Source organism: Vulpes vulpes, chromosome 9, assembly GCF_048418805.1.
Source record: "Vulpes vulpes isolate BD-2025 chromosome 9, VulVul3, whole genome shotgun sequence".
NCBI lineage: Eukaryota > Metazoa > Chordata > Mammalia > Carnivora > Canidae > Vulpes > Vulpes vulpes.
Window position 1 is genome coordinate 86,556,998 of NC_132788.1, and position 17,308 is coordinate 86,574,305.

The 17,308-nt window shown below is 42.9% G+C and overlaps 1 protein-coding gene across 2 annotated transcripts in view; it reads left to right on the top strand.

The window, feature by feature from the left end:
• ARHGEF3 (Rho guanine nucleotide exchange factor 3) overlaps nucleotides 1–17,308 on the top strand; it is a 306,305-nt gene that overhangs the window by 127,723 nt on the left and 161,274 nt on the right. The window contains exon 1 of one of the 2 annotated variants that reach the window (XM_072720687.1): nucleotides 288–445. The exons of the other annotated variant lie outside the window; for it this stretch is intronic. Within the exon in view, the coding sequence (XP_072576788.1) occupies nucleotides 395–445 (51 nt within the window). The 5' untranslated portion in view covers nucleotides 288–394. Of the gene's footprint in view, nucleotides 1–287; nucleotides 446–17,308 lie in introns of those variants that run through there. 2 annotated transcript variants of the gene reach the window in all.

Below are 17,308 nucleotides of genomic sequence, written 5' to 3' on the forward strand. Positions count from 1 at the left end.
AAGCTCCAGACGCCAGGCCTGACGTCCTAGCAGAGAACTCTTTAGAGCTGCTGGAGTGCTGGGCATGGCTTTAGGTGGGGACCCAGTGAGCATTGTTTGTTTCTTACCAGCTGGGGATTGCCAGCCAGACACTGAATTTCTGGTGTGCTTTTAAATGCTCAAAGACACAGTGCTCTGAAAAAGCAGCAGCCGGCGAGGAAACCGCTGGAGGTGGGGAGCTCTTGGCTGGTGTGGTCTCAGCTTCTGACACTTATAACTGATGGCCCCCTGTCACTTCCTGTCATGCAGCCCAAGTGGCGGGGAGGAGTTCCTTCAGGGAAACCATGCTCTGCTCAGCTCAGAGAATCCCGTCTGCAGGGCTCCGTCGCAATTAGGGGCGGGGGACTCTGCGTGGATGAGGCCGGAGCGCCCCATGGTTTGGTGCTGCTTCTTTGTCAGGGCTCAGGTAAGCTCCCTGTGGCAGAGCCAGGGATGAATGGGCTCCCAGCTTCCACCCATGCCTGGCTGGGCGGTGCCAGGAGCTGGGGTGCAGGAGGGCGAAGCTGTCTTTCACCTCCCAAGACAAATGGGCAGGGAGGGGCTTTAAAAACACCTGGGATGATGGAGGGGGACTTCTGTCTGCCTTCACATGAATCAGAAAAAAGCTGTGTGGTTGTGTTTAAGACCACAATGGTTGCTTGGTTGGAGATGGTGAGTTAAGCGAGCGTCTAGCTGTCAGTGCTTCCTTTAGCATCTGTGATTGGAGGAGAGAGTGTGTGTGTGTGTGTGAGGGGGGTGTCTTTCACTCTTTGTTCCATGATGCTACTATTTTAATTTTCATTAGAGATCTGTTTTCAATTAAATGGGGAAAAAAAGAGGGAAAAAAAGGATGCATCTGCCGTCTGGCATTTTTTTGTTTGGGGCAGGGGGCGTTTACAAAGTCACAAAGTGGATTTCCAAGATCTTTTCTTCTCCTTTGAGTTGAAAGGTGGCTGAAATCAATTTTGGAAGTTCATTCTGCTTGGAACAACTTTTTTGTAGGTTTCCTCATCGTGAATCTTGTGAATGTGTTCATCATTGAGAAGATGAAGTCAGATATTAGGGGACATCCAGACTCACTGGTGTTTTCATTAAGAGTGTTGGTGCTTAATTTGGTTATGTCTGAAAGAATGGCTGGAAATGTTACATTTCTATGGGCTGAAGAATGATTAGGAGGCCTGAAGGTGACTCCCTCTGTCCTTTTTGTTTGTGGGTGGGTATTAAAGCTTTGGATAAACCACCACTATTTTCCAAAGAAAGTGTCCACTGCTTTTTCTACTCCTCTCACTGGAATTCTGAGGCTGGTTTTTGTAATGCTAACTCCACCTCTCATACATGACCATTCTAGACATACATTTTAAATCTTTTCGTGTGATTTGGGTGGTTTTACGGTCTTTCTCCTTTCCCATCTGACTCATCCAGCTGTTTGCTCACCTGATAAAGAATCATTTTTGAGCCTTTGAGATACAGAAATTGACATTTAAAATGACTTACTACAATTTAGTGATAGTTAATGCAACATAAATAAAAAATAATACAATACTAGCCAACATTTGTTAGATACTTTTTTTAAGATTTATTTATTTATTCATGATAGACACACACACACACAGAGAGAGAGAGAGAGAGAGAGAGAGAGAGGCAGAGACACAGGCAGAGGGAGAAGCAGGCTCCATGCCAGGAACCCGACGCAGGACTCGATCCCAGGACTCCAGGATCGCGCCCCGGGCCAAAGGCAGGCGCCAAACCACTGAGCCACCCAGGGATCCCCCTGTTAGATACTTTTCACATTAGTAAGCACTTTACTCCCATTAGCTCATGAAATTCCTACAACACTATAGAATTGACTATTATTAGTATCTCCAATTTTAGATGGTAAAACTCAGGTTTTGAGAAGATAAATAATTTGCCCAAGGTCACCTAGCTGGAGAGCAGTGGATCAGGCTTCAAACTCAGGCAGAATGGATCCAGAAATGACATTCTTAGCTATTAGGTGCTGCATGAGGATTTCAGTGATGGGGCCCTTTCTACATCCCTATCACCTGCAGCATCTTCAGTAACACTTTGCTTTCCTATCCTTTGGCAAGTCAGCCTGTTTTGGTGGATGTTTGCTGTGGTCCAATTAGCAGCTACCAAAGGGGCATCTAGACAAATCACTACCTTCTCTGGACTCAGCTTCCCTACCTGTCAAATGGAAGTTTCTCTAAACTCATTTTAGTTCTGATACAAATCTAAGTTGTGCAAATATCTTGTACAAAAAGTCAAAAATAGGTCTCACATCTTTCCTATTTCAAAGTTAAATGAGTGCACTTAAACATACATTTCCCAAGGAACTGGAACTCACAATGTAATTGGCTGGGTGGCTGTTGACCTTTATTTTGCTCTTGAAAATATTACTGACTAAATATTTATTTCTCGGTTTGAGAGTTTTCAGGGAAAGGATCTGGAGGAATGGGGACTGGGTGTGGGAGGTCAATTGGTAAATGGTAGAGAAAAGGAGGAGACAAACTCTTTAAAGATCTCACAAATCCATCTTCTGAGATTTGGCCAAGGTAGTTCTGTATCAGTGGAGAAATGGTAGAGTGTAATGATTAAGGGCATGGATTTTAGGACTACACAGATGTAGGTTCCAACTTTGCCTTTTATTAGGCATGTGATCCTAGGCATGTTACCAAATATCTCTCAATCTGTCTTTTGCTCTGCAAAATGGTGATAATAAAGAGCATCTACTATATAGGACTGTCATAAGGAGTAAATGAAATGACCCACAGTAGTGCCTCACACAGAGCCAGAACTCAGCAAACGTGATCCATGTCCTAGGTCTTATTGACTGTAGAATGTTGGTGGGCACCAGAGACATGAATCCTGAGTGCATAGACTTAGCCATGCATTTATATACAGAGATGACCATGGTTCGATTTTGTTGAGGGAAGGAAGCATATTCCACGGAAGGTCAATACTTTATTTTAAAGCCCCAATTCCAGCCATGTTTTTACAGCTTGGCCAGGATGCCAAGTAGTAGCCATGAAAAGGGAAGTTGATTCAAACCAGATTCTATAAAGGCTTTTCTTGATAGAACACTCAGAGGTATGACTCGGAGAGGGCGAGGTCAGGGTGGTGACCCCCAGTGTCCACCGAGACAGAAACAATGGGTGACTGTAGAACCTAAATATAGACCATGTGGATGTCACTTAGGGAAACCAGTTCCCGATGCTGACCAGGGTGGGCGAGTCTCTTGGGAAGAGCTCAGGAAGCAGACCCTGTGTGCAATCCTTGCTCTGTCAGCCCTCTTTTTCTGGATAATTTTGTCCATATTCTAGCTTCTCCACATCTGTTGAGCATTTGCCTCTCATTGGCAGCCTTGTTTATGTCCCCATCTGTTCCTTCCCAAGTTTTCCTTACGGCGTTTACCACCTCTCTTCCTTGTTTCTTGCAGACCACACCCAGGCCTTGCCAGAAACTCCAGGTGCTCTTGCCATAAGATAGGATAGTTGGTGACTGGGAGTCAGGAGTTTGGGGTTCAAGGTCTCGGTTTTGCAGTCAACCGTGGGCAATGCTGAACCTCACTGGGTACCAGATTCTCCAATGGAAATATCACTCTTAAGAACCTGGATCCTGGAGGTTGACTATCTGGGTCTAAATCCTCATTGTGACTTGACCTTGGGTGGATTCTTTACCTCCCTGGGCCTCATTAACCTCACCTGCAAAATGGAGATCGTGGTAATATCTGCTTCAGTTACCACTAGGAGTTTATAAAATAATACCCGTGAAACCCTTAAAACAGTGCATATTGTGTCAGCGCTCAAAAATGCTAATTATGATTGGGCCTGGGTGGCTAAGCATCTGACTCTTGGTTTGGCTCGGGTCGTGGTCTCAGGGTCATGAGATTGAGCTCCATGTCTGGCTTTGCACTCAGCACAATGTCTACTTATGGCCCTCTCTTCTTCTGCACCTCTAAAATAAAAAAAAATGCTAGCTATGATTATGGTTGTGATTGTAGAAAAATGAGACTTGAGCTGGGCCCGTGTTTCCTAAACTTCAGTTATATTTCTCATTTCCATATCCCACTTGTATTGTTATTTCTCACTTACTGGTTATTTTTTAGTTGTCTAGTTATTTATTATTTTTTATTCAGGCTCATCCTAAACAGGAATATCTTTACAGTCATTAAATGTTATAATATGTTTCCTAAAATACATTATAATATGTTATAATATGTTTCCTAAAATACATTATAATAAATACATCCAGGTCTACTGCATGTGGTCTGAAATGATATTGTATCTCCCCAGGCCAATTCCTGCACTTTGGGGGACCACAGCACCAGTGGCTCTGAGCATCTGAGACCCAGCTTGTTGCCTGCTACTGGTGTTCACAATGCTAATCCCACCAAAATGAAGAGTCAGCCCATCCTTTCACTCACCAGGCTGTGCCTGAGAACCAGCTTTGTGTCTGTCTCTGTGCCAGGTGCCAACATACCCTAATGATGGCTCTCTGTAGCCTTTTCTATCTTCTTTGAATGGGACATTACCAGCCCTGAGAAAATGGAGTAGAGAGAGACATGAAATAATCTAGCTGCTGCAATCTCTCCTTAATGAGAAGTAAGAGAAGCCCAGAAATCTCTGCCTGAAATCTCTGGATGTGGGTCAAGATCTCAGCTTTTGCTGACTAACAACCACCTCAGCTCAGTGGCAAACAACAACAGGCACGTGTTCTTATGTTCAGAGCTGTGCAGGCTGATGGGGGCGATCTGTCCCATTTGGGTTCATTAGCTACGCCTGTTTGTTCTTCCCTGGTGGAGGTCAGAAGGTCCCAGAGGAGCAAGCAGAGACATAGGATGTCCCTTAAGGCTTAGGCTCAGAATTGATACACTGACTTTTCCACCCATATCATCAGCCAGAGCAAGTGACAGTACGAAACCATCGATGTCAGGAGAGAGCATAAAAGTTTGCTGAAGGATAAATTAATCCATTACAGAGATCCTCACTATTTACTCATTCAGCCCACAGTTATGTGGAGCATGCTGCCATGTTGGGGGAAGATAAATAGAGTCATAATAAATGACGAAGATAATGAGGACGTCTAGCCCAAGGCCTGGCATGGTGTAGGTCCTAAACAAATACCTAATGAATGAGTATCTGTAGTACCTGGAGTGCCGACTAGCAATGAGTGTTTCATGTAGGTTTATCGCCTTTTATTCTCCAATCCCTGGTTGGGCAGGTGCAATCATCCCAGGTCAAACAAGTAGATGCCATTTTGGCCTGTTAAATGCTTACAGTCTTCTGATGTGAGGGATGTGAAGATGCAGTAGAAGGGAGAAGCTATACACAAAGAGATCCTCCCTGATATGGGGAAAGAGGCAACCTTTGCACCAAAAAGGCTCTGCCTCAGATCCCTCATATATTTATTCCATTACACTTTGTACACTGCCTTGGGTGCTAATGCTTTTTAAGATTTATTTATTCATGAGGGAGAGAGAGAGAGAGAGAGGCAGAGGGAGGAGCAGGCTTCTCACAAGGAGCCGGATGTGGGACTCAATTTTGGATCCTAGGATCAGGCGCTCAACCACTGAGCCACCCAGGTGTCCCTTGGGTGCTAACTCTTTAAGCACTCATCGCATACTAAGAATTTAGCATGATACCTGGCCTATCATAGTTTCTCTAAGTCCCTAGCCCTCTGCTTTTTAGAGGTCCCATACATTTTTTAATATTCTCTTCAGAAAACCACACAGAGATGTGAAAATTTCTGTGCAGGCCCATGGCCCCAGGTGAAGAACTGTGCCACAGATATTCATTCCTGCCCCTTTCCCCCTCTCTTTCCTTCTCTCTCTTAAGAATGTCATCCATGGGAAAAGATATTTTTCTGTATTTGTATGCCAGTGTCAGGCTCAGGGTCTGGCTCCTATCAATGGCCAGCCTAATGAGTGTTTTTTTTAAGTGTGTGAGAGAATGAAAGGGTTAGTAATATCTTGTTTGCATATGGATGGGATCATAAAACTTTTGGAATGGATGAGATAGGAAAGCTTATATTTCCAACCCCTTTATCTTATTTACAAATCTATTACTGAGGGCAGCCCCGGTGGCTCAGCGGTTTAGCGCCGCCTTCCGCCCAGAGTGTGATCCTGGAGTCCCAGGATCAAGTCCCACGTCAGGCTCCCTATATGGAGCCTGCTTCTCCCTCTATCTGTGTCTCTGCCTCTCTCTTTCTCTCTCTGTCTCTCATGAATAAATAAATAAATAAAATCTTTAAAAATAAAAAAATCTATTACTGAAATATAGTTGACCTACAATTATATTAGTTTCAGGTGTACAACATACTGATATGACAATTCTATTCATTACTCAGTGCTCATCATGATAATCGTAGTCACCATCTGCCAACATACAAACATGTTACAAGATTATTGACTATTATTGATATTCCCTAGGCTGTACTTTTCATCTCTGTGACTTAATGTAGAGCTGGAAGTTTGTACTTCTTAATCCCCTTCACCTATTTTGCTTATCGCCACCACCCTACCTCTGGCAACCATCAGTTTGTTCTCTGTATTTAAGAGGCTGTTTGTTTTATTTTGTTTTTCAGATCCCGCATATAAGTGAAATCATATGGTATTTGTTTTTCTCTGTCTGGTTTATTTCACTTAGCATAATACTCTCTAGCTCCATCCAGGTTGTTGCAACTAGCAAGATTTCATTCTTTCTTTCTTTTTTTTTTTTTTTTTGGCTGAGTAATATTCCAGGGTGTGTGTGTGTGTGTGTGTGTGTGTGTGTGTTAACACCACATCTTTCTTTATTCATTCATCTATTCCTGGATACTTGAGCTGCTCCCATAGCTTAGCTATTGTAAATAATGCTACTATAAATATGGGCGTGCATATCTCTTTTTGAATTAGTGTTTTCCTTTTCTTTGGCAATCCCTTTATTTTATAGATGATAAAACTGAGACCCAGAGAGGTTAGTTCACTTGCCCAAAGGCACACAGTTAATAATAGTAGTAGTAATAATAATGAATTAATGTTTTCCTCCAAGCAAGTAACTTATGCTCAAATACAATGAGGTCTCCTTCTCTCAGTGCCTGATTAGAAAACAGTGTCATTCTGATCTATCAGATCTATATATCATGTTGCAAAACTTGAGTGTTCTTGACTTTCATATCCAAAGTCAAAGACACGGATGACAGAAACATTTATACCATTGTCTCCACTGTAGAGTCACTGTGGTATGAGCCCTTTAGGGCAGACTCCTTGTCATCTCTTTCTCTGGTTTACCCATCCCCCTCCATCGCTCAGTCATCACCCAGAACTATGTGTACAGACTGCTGAGAATGCAAAAGGGTTGAGTCTAAGACAGAGACATTTGTCAAGCCAAGGGGCCAGGCCAAATCAAGGGTAGAAGGTAGATTAGGGTCGGTACAGGGGAGGAATGTGTTCCTATGGAGTCCTGGAAATCTTATTTGGAGCCATTCTTCTATTCTTAGGTTTGAAGGCACTTTGTTCTCTGTTGTATTGTTTTAACATCCACCAGGAAATCAGTCCCTGCTCGAGGTCAGCGATGCCACTGGTTCCTGCCTGTGGCCGCCCAGGTGGGAAGTGCACTGGTTTGTTTTAGGGCTGATCATTCGTCATCGGGACCATCGTACCCTTTCTTTCTTTGTTGCCCACCCTGTCTGCATGGGGTGGGGAAGGGTGAGGAGGAAGAAGAGAGTCTGATGAATCTGTTTTTCTTTATAGCAATAATGACTACACTTAATACAAAGAAAAAAATGCTAAAATCCAAGTCTCAACAGAGCACTGTGCCCTCTGGAGCATTGTTCTCCCAGAGAAATAGAACATTAACTCACATGCTTAATTTAAAATTTCCTAGTAGTCACATTGAAAGAGAGAAAAAGTAAGAGGTGAAATTTATTGTCATAATTTATCTAGCCCAGTATATTCAAATATTAACATTTTAACATGTTATCCCATATAAAAATTAAGAAGACATTTTCCATTCTCTTTTTCACGTGGAGTCTTTGAAATTCAGTGTGTGTTATCCACTTAGAGCACATCTTAGTTCAGACTGGACACATTCCAAGTGCTCACTACCCACATGTGGCTCATGGGAGCCATTGGGCATTGTGGATCTAGAGCAGATTGTCCAGTAGAACTTTTTATGATGATGGTATCTGCACTGTCTCCTACGAGACTGTTAGGCACAGATGGCTATGAAGCGCTGCAAATGTAGCTAGTACAGCTAAGGAGCGAAGTTTTAAATTTTATCCAATGTTAATTAATTAAAATTAAACCTAAATAGCCATATATACCTAGTGGCTATCATATATGGACAGTACAGCTCTAAAGATTTGACCTTGTTAGAGAACTATCAACTTAAACTTAAGGTAGAATTTTTTATCTACTGCATTGGCAGAGATTAAAACATTGGAGAACACTGTTTGGTGAGGGTAACAGAACCTTACGTGCTTGGCCAGTGGGAGAGTAAATTAGAACAGTTTTTATGGAGAACAGTTTGGCCATATTTATCAAATTTCTAGTATATATGCCCTTGGGTCCAGCAGCTGTATTCTAGATGTTAATGTTACAGTGTCTATTATTCGTGTGGACTGGTTTATGTAGGAGAATATTTGCTGCAGCAAAAGATCAAAAAGCACACATATACCATGTCAGTGGGGGATGTTACATTTGAAAAATGTAATTGGCAGCTGTTGAAAAAACAAGGCCAATGTTTATTTGATGACATGGAAGGCTGTGTAAGATATGGCCTGAAGCAAGTGTAGAGCATTGTATATAGTATGTTACCATTTGGGTAAAATAAATGATTTGCTTATTTATGTCTAGAGCAGCTCTGGAAGCTGGCAGAAGGCGCCTATCACAGTGTTGCCTCCTGGGAGGAGGGATAGCTGGGGTGGGAGAGAGGTCTATTTTTCATGGTAGAGTATATCTTTTTGGAATTTAATCTCATGTACTTGAATTACCTAGCCAAAAAATAAGACACAAGAAGAGGAAACTCTAAGAGAAGGGTGAATCACAGAAGGCTTCCTAAGGCAGATTGTCTTTGGATTGACTTTTAAGAGATGCATAGGAGTCCATATAGCAGGAGGAAGGCTTTGGCTCAGAGACACAAACAAACAGGACAGGTTCAAGCATCTGTGTGTACCTAATGGTGGGCAGAGTACTCAGTAAATGAAACAGGGTGAAAGTAGAGTCTGGACAGGCATTGGAATGGCCAAATGAGAAGGATTTTGTGAGCAGAGTTTGGACCACAGGCAGCCATTAACAGTTTGAAGAAAGCAGGAAATGATGTAATTGAGTTTGTGTGAAAGACAACTTTTGGCAAAGTGGAGAATGATTTGAAATAGTGATTCCCAAAGTGTGATCCATGGAACCCTAGGAGTCTTATCCCCAAGACCTAGAAATGAAATACATCACTACAAAAGAGATTTTCTTTATATGTATCTACCAAAATAACAATCACAGTGGCTTGATTGCAGAAACAGGTATGTGAATCAGCTTCTGTTATGCAGCCAGACAGTAAAGACAGCTGTAAAATTATAAAACAATGCTGCTTTTCTCACTGTGTTTTTGTTTTTGAAGATATAGCCAATTTTCATTAAAATATGTTTGTTTTTTTAAGTAGACACCACACCCATTGTGGAGCCAAATGTGGGGCTTGAACTCATGACTCTGAGATCAAGACCTGAGCTGAGATCAAGACTTGGATGCTTAACTGACTGAGCCATCCTAATATTCATTAAAATATATTAATTAGAGTAAAAAGTAATACACTACATTTTAAAAGAATGGTTTCTTTTAATGTCTCAATTTTTTTTCTAGTACTGTAAATATTGATAGACATAACTCTCATAAATAAAAGTTCCTCAGGGCCTTCAATAATCTTTAAAAGTGCAGAGGCATCCTGAAACCAAAAATTCTGAGAGCCACACTGGTTGGATCAAAGTAAACCATAGGAAAACAAACATCCTATCCAAATGTGAATCAGGTAAGAGGCATGAGTGAGCAGTGCCAGAGCTGATATGAATGTTTCACATCTGGGAGCAAAGAAATGGTCTGGGCAGGTATGTGTGAAAGAGGGAGCTTGCTTGATGGATTGGTTTTGACTGACAGGGCTGTTGGTTCAAGTCCTGTCCTCCACTTCTGTACGAATAGATACTTCTGCTGTGCTGTTATACGCATCCATGCACAGGGTTGCTAAGTGCCCAGCACATGCAGGAATTACTCTGGAGTCCCTGCAAGTGGATGCTGGGCAGTGAGACATGCACATCTTTAGCTTGCCTTGAAGCTGTCAAGTTATCCAGTCTGTGAGCCTCCCTCCATCCTTATGTGAGTCCCCAACACTTCACGCTGTCAGATTTGTTGATTTTGCCAATCTGATGGGTGGGAAATGGCCTCTTATTTTAACCCCAAGCCCACCATGAGTCCTCTGCTTCCTCACCTTGGAGCATAAATTACTCAAATCTGATTTTTAGACTATTCAAGGAGAGTCTTTCCCTCAAGGAAACACATTACTGTGTGCGAATGTGTGAACACACAGAAGCAGGTTTGTACTCTGGTTTCTGGATAAGGAAAGAATAAACAATTAGGGACCCCCCCCCTTTATTTTAGATAGAAATTACCCAGTCCACCCCTCCTGCTCTTGTGCTGTTTGCTGTAATTTGGGACCAGGTGGATCTGCCCTGAAGGAGGAGAAATTGAGCTTTTCTGCACTGCCTGGCCTGGTGTTTGAGGTAAAGCACAAATCTGAGATGTTAAGCCAAGACCTGAGGCTTTGTATAAGCAAGTGGAGTGTGGGGTGAAGTGCCGTCTTTCAACCGCTCACATGTCCTCACCCAACTCGGGCCTCCCTGTGGTCCAGAAGCCATGGCCTACTTCTCTAGCCTGTGACCTATTCAGGTGCACAGGGTCCTTCCTGCACTCAGAAGGGCCACATGTGTGGTTTCATGCTCTGCTGTAGCTGACCTCAAACTCAGTAATTTTTGGATTTCAAAGAGTCCTACATTTTCATTTTTCTCTGACTTCTGCAGATTATATAGCCAGCCCTGCCTGAAGCATCTTTATGTCTATCAGATTAAAAAGGGTGTGGGGTGAGGGATACAGCAACATGGGTCACACTGTTCTCACTCTCTGCAGGGCCTGACCCCGCTGTGACCCCACTAAAGCTCTTTTGGGTGAAATATCCATTTCCTCATTTCATACATTTTCTTTCTTTTACTTCTCTCTCTCTTTCCACATATACACACCCAGAGTCATATAAATATACATATATGCTATCAGTCCTCACCATTCACAAATTCCATATTTGCCCACTTGCTAAAATGTACTTGTAACCTCCAAACCAATACCCAGAGCACTTTTGCGGTCATTCAGGGACATGAATAGAGTAGCAAAAAATTTGAATGACTCGACCCACATGTTCTCACCTGGGGTCAGTCATGGCAACCTTTTGCCTTGTTCCTTCTCAGCTACTACAAACAAGTGTCTTTTTCGTGGTCTATTTAGTACCACGTTTTTCACATTTTTGTACTACTGTTGATGTCATTATTTAAAATGTTATTTTTCTGAGTGTAGTGTGAAGTGCTGTGTAAGCGCAGGATGGCTGTTCTGTGCCTTAGAACATACATGCTTTCAGGTTTATAACTTCAGGTACAAGTTATAGTGCTGTTGGCTGTGAGTTCAACTTCAATGAATCCACAATATATATTAAAAAGAGTGACTTTTTCAAGATTTTATTTATTTATTCATGAGAGACACAGAGAGAGAGGCAGAGACATAGGCAGAGGGAGAAGCAGGCTCTCTGTGGGGAGCCTGATGCGGGACTCAATCCTAGGACCTCAGTATCACAACCTGAGCCCAAGGCAGATGCTCAACCACTGAGCCATCAGGTGCCCCTGAAGAAGGTGTCTTTAACTAGAAATATACATAAAGCAAGATTATGTCTTGGTTGGTTGACAAAAGTATTGTGACCAGAGGCTTGCAGAAACTTAGCCCTGTGTTCACTTACTCACCATTCAAGGAGACTTTATAGAACATAACAACTGCAAATAGCCAGCATGGACTATTTATGTATGTATCTTTGTCTTTTCCTTTTCCGTCCTCTCCCTTGCTCACTCTCCTCCCCCCTTTTTTTTGCCTGTCTTTTAACCTCTTGAATTTTCTGTTCTCTTTCACTGATCATTGGTCCTGCTGGCATTAGCCTTGGGTCCTCAAGATGTGCCCAGGAAAGGTACCTCTGTCCATTCACTAGATAGCCATTTGTGGGTCACCTTCTTTCTGCAATTCCCTAGGCTATGCTGGGGTCTGCACACAGACCTTATGTTTCAAAAATATTGCTTGCAGATAGGATTGTAATACATGATTTTGATGCAAATTGAGAATCTCCCATGTACGTCTGGAAAATGTTTCCCACTCGGCCCTCTCTCTGGCCACGTGTTGTTATACATCCAATGTTAGAAGGAGACTTTAGAGGTCACCTGGCCCAAAGCTCTCGTTTCACAGATAATGAAACTGAGATCCAGGGAGGGAAAGTGAAATGCCTGAGGTCGCAGAGCTAGTTGGATGACCTTAACAACTAGAAAACAACTAGCTACAAATTGTTCCTCGTTCGCTTTATTTTACTATATGTATCAAATATCTTTATGAGAAAGATAGCATTAGTTGTCATCTGGCAGCTTCTGATAAAAAATTTATAAAACGGATTTCTACAAATTGTGTATGTCTTTTTTTTTTTAAGATTTATTTATTTATTCATGAGAGACACACACAGAGAGAGGCAGAGACACAGGCAGAGGGAAAAGCAGGCTCCATGCAGGGAGCCCGACATGGGACTTGATCCTAGGACTCTAGGATCAGGCCCTGGGCTGAAGGCGGCGCTAAACTGCTGAGCCACCAGGCTGCCCTGCATTTTATTTTAATTCATTACTTAGAACTTTAGTAGGATTGGATGTTTTTCCAGGCTTTTTAATGCTTTTTTTGCATTCAAGACATTAAATCCCAGAATTTTTTTTTTTTTTTTAAGATTTATTTTATTTATTCATGAGAGACACAGAGAGAGAGGCAGGCTCCACTCGGGGAGCCTGATGTGGGACTCAATCCCGGGACTCCAGGATCATGCCCTGGACTGAAGGCGGCGCTAAACCGCTGAGCCACCCAGGGATCCCTAAGTTGTGTATGTTGTAATAAAACCGGAGAAGATAGGGGCACCAGGTTTAAATTTTCTTATTTTTCACAGAAGCATTTCATATCTGCAGTGAAGGTGTCTAGATGCTTGAGACATGGAAGGCTTTTAAATTCCTCATTCAGGTGGTTTCCATCATCAAAGTATCTTTCATAATACATTCGAAAGTGGGCACTACTTGGTCCTAATGAAATGTAGCAGAAATTTGAGTGCTAGGACTGACAACAGGGAGGGGAGATATCTCCCACAAAGGAGACCAGGAAACAGATCCAGCAGGCCTCCCTTCCTGTCTGTTCCCCAAACCTTAGCCTCCACTCCCTCTCCTCTCAAAAAGGGGAAGGAAGAAGGTTCAGTAAAGATAATGTGCCCATCCTCAAACAAAGTACGGCTAACCCTTTGGGCCCTAAGCACTCCCATTTCCTGTGGCTAAAGTTAGACCTATTAGATACGAATTTCATTTTTAATCCATGACTGGGCAGACAGAAGGCTACAGATCCTCTCCAGAAGGCAGGCAAAAAAGGAGGCCCCTTGCAGTCATCCCAGGGGCAAGGCATCACAGTGTTGCTTTTTCTGTACTTGTCAGGCCAAACACAAGGGATGGTTACTTTGTGTGACAATTACAAGAGGGATTTTCCACAAAGAAGGTATTCCTAAACCTCCCTCATTTGTGGATCACCTTTTACCTTAGCCCCTAACATTGAAAAGTACTTAGGGGATCCCTGGGTGGCGCAGCGGTTTAGCGCCTGCCTTTGGCCCAGGGCGCGATCCTGGAGACCTGGGATCGAATCCCACGTCGGGTTCCCGGTGCATGGAGCCTGCTTCTCCCTCTGCCTGTGTCTCTGCCTCTCTCTCTCTCTCTCTGTGACTATCATAAATAAATAAAAATAAAAAAATTTTTTTAAAAAAAGAAAAATACTTAGTAACTTTCTACAGAACAACACAGTTTTTTTCTCTTATAGTTACCTTTGATGGAAAATTTATATTATTGTGACAAATGGAAAACCAGTATGCTTGCCATAAATAGAATGGAACTATTAAATAAATAGGCACAAAACAACGTTACTAAATTCCAGCTAGGTGCTGTTGCCTGAGCCTCTGCACCCAGAAAAGAAAGATGGAGGTTGGTAAGCAGCATTAGGTGGGCATTCAAGGTGAGGTAGCCCAAGCTCAGCCTTTCTTCTTGATGGATTCACACCGACAGAGAATTGAAAACATGACTTTCTTATTATGTGATCTGGTGTGGGTAAAGCAGACTCCCAGTTCCCCACCTGTATCCCCTGCAGAGTCCCCTCTACCCACTGTGACTTTCTGAGTCCTTCTACTTGAGGGGATCTCCAGCCAAGGGGTTAACATCCTGAGGAGCCCTTCACCATCAAAGAGAGTCAAGAGTTAGTGAATTGAATGCTTGCCCCACTTCATCCCTTAGTGGAAAGTTGTGAGATATGACCTACTACACAGTATCTCGGTGGGTCCCCAGTCACTTAACTCTGGCTGCCCATGGCTGTAACCATAACTTGCTGGCTCCACATCCTTTCATGGCTTCCCTCCTTTCCCTGTCTCACTTCCTCACTCCCTACAGTTCTTTCTGGGGATTGCCTCCCATGTAAAAATCTTACACCTAAATCATTACCCCAGGATCTGCTTTGAGTGGAGCGCCAATTAAGACAGCTGGTAAGCATTCTCCCTAAGGTGATCTTACAAACCACTGAGGTACCAGACCTAGCCTTTGGGAAGCACTACCGCAAGGTATATACCCAAATAGTGTAAAGTGACATATCACTTCTTTCTCTGAATTAAAAAATACATTGAAATTCTTCATGTTCAACTCTCTGGCATTCTCCCTAACACATTGGTGATACTGTATTCTGATAAGTAACATCGGTTTCCACTTTTGCTATCCCTCCTTCAATATGGTATTAGAATTTGCTAACAAACTTGGTGTTCCTGAATTTGCCTGTAAATTTAATTCACTGTTTAGCATTTATTGGTTGTTTGCCAGTGGGAGACACCAATGAGTATGGGTATCTGGCCCCTCAAGTAAACATTTGTAAATGCATCGATAATAAGCTTGGCTGAAACAGAGCAGGGTAGTGTTTTCAGGGGGCCATTTCTAGCAAGCTTTTACAACATCCTGAGGAGAGCCAAGATTTCAAAATTAGGGAGATCAAACAGGTGCTTCTGCCGGATAGAGTTTCTGTCTTGACCTAAGCCAAAAAAGGCAGGCCAAGAAGGCAGAAATGCAGTTCTAATGGGGAAATAATTTATTCAGGGTTGGGCCCATGCCAGGGAGGTTCTGTACCCTTAAACTTAGGCTATTTTAGAGAGTGGTGAGGTCCAGGGTGACATATACCCAGGATATATCAGAAGAGTCAGATGCATCTGTAAGTGAAATGGGATCAGGACCTCCAAGGGGAAGGCAGGAGTAGGGCCAGCTTCGTGGACAGGGCTCTGCACTCAGAAGGGCTCCACCCTGTGGAGCAGATAGAGTTGCCTAATCAATATCTGTGTGATATTTGAATGAATACACACTTGGCCTGAAACTTGCTTTGGGCCTCAGAACCAGAAAGTGTCATCAGAATGACTATCAATCACAGAAGAGTCCCTATACATTCTTTCTTTTTTCAGGACTGGCTACATAATTTGTGGGGTCCAGAGCAGAATGAAAATGCAGGGCCCTTGTTAAAAAATTTCTAAGAATTTCAAGATGGTGACAGCAAAGCATTAAATGCTGTGTGCCCTCACAGTGGAAGGTGCTAGAGGTGACATAGTGGGTGAAACTTGATCTGGTGTCTGCACTCAATGAACTCAGCTCTGAGGGAGGAGACAGACATTAATCAGGGAATCACACAAGTAAATGGTGACATTTTGATGGGTTAGTACAACAAAGAAGAAACACATGATGCTGAGAGGATATAACTAGGAGATCGGATCTGGTTTGGAACCATCTTGGAATACTTCCTTGACAGGGCTGGCATTTGAAAGGTGAATTAACTGTGAGAAAGGGGGGAAGGGAGAAGACTCCAGGCATAAGGAAGTATGGAAGAAGATGAACTGGGATTATAGGAGACCAGAGCTCAGAGCAGAGAGGATAAGGGTGGAGATGGGAGGTAGACCACAACCTGATTTTATACAGGGGCTTAGAGGAAAGTAACAAGTCTTGAGAAATTCAGGACTTTTTTGATGGCCATAAATAACACAAAGAGGAAGAATAAAATTATTCACCCCCATTTTCTTTTTAAGTAAACTGGGAATTGCCACAATTCTATGTAAATGATCACATACATGGGCACTGACCCATTAGAACAAGCATCAGTTACTGTGTGGTGGACATGTGAGAGGAAAGAACTTGAACTCTTAATGATTGATTAGAGGACATTAGAAACTTCCTCCTTGGGGCACCTGAGTGATTCAGTTGGTTAACCCTCGGACCCTTGGTTTCTGCTCAGATCATGATCTCAGGGTTGTGAGATCGAGCCCCACATGTGGTACCACAAAAGTGATTGGGCTGGGCTTTGAAACAAAAATTCAGGATTAGAAAATTTAGCACAGATTACTTCCCCCACTCCTTGCAGCTCATTAGTGGCTCACCACAACTTTTGCTTTTTACTCAAAACTTGACAGGACCTGATAGTGCCACAAAGGAGAGGTGTCCTGAATACCTGCATGTCCTGGCACCTTTTGGGGCCCCTGGCCTCCCTCCTGTAATTTGGGGTTGTGGTGAGGCCCTCCTCCACTTTCAAAGATAGCTGCAGAAGGAAAATGTCCCTCTAATCACAGCTGACATCCTTCCAGATAGCCAGCCCATCAGAAATGGTAACTGGCTTTCACATTATTGTCCTGATGGCTTCTCTTGCAGACTTTTGCCAAAAGCATCATTTTCAAGTTAGTCAAGACTACTCTGAAAACTGCAGCTAATGAACTCCAGTTGGTCTGGATGAGATGTCTTTGGCACATGGACAGTCTATGGCTTTTCCTGAGGCTCTAGTTGCCTCCTGAGGCAGCATTCAGAAGAGCTATGTTAAGAGAGATTGTTGGCATATTCAAGTACATTGTTTTGAGGGTATGTGTGTATATACATGTACATGTATGTACATATGTATGTA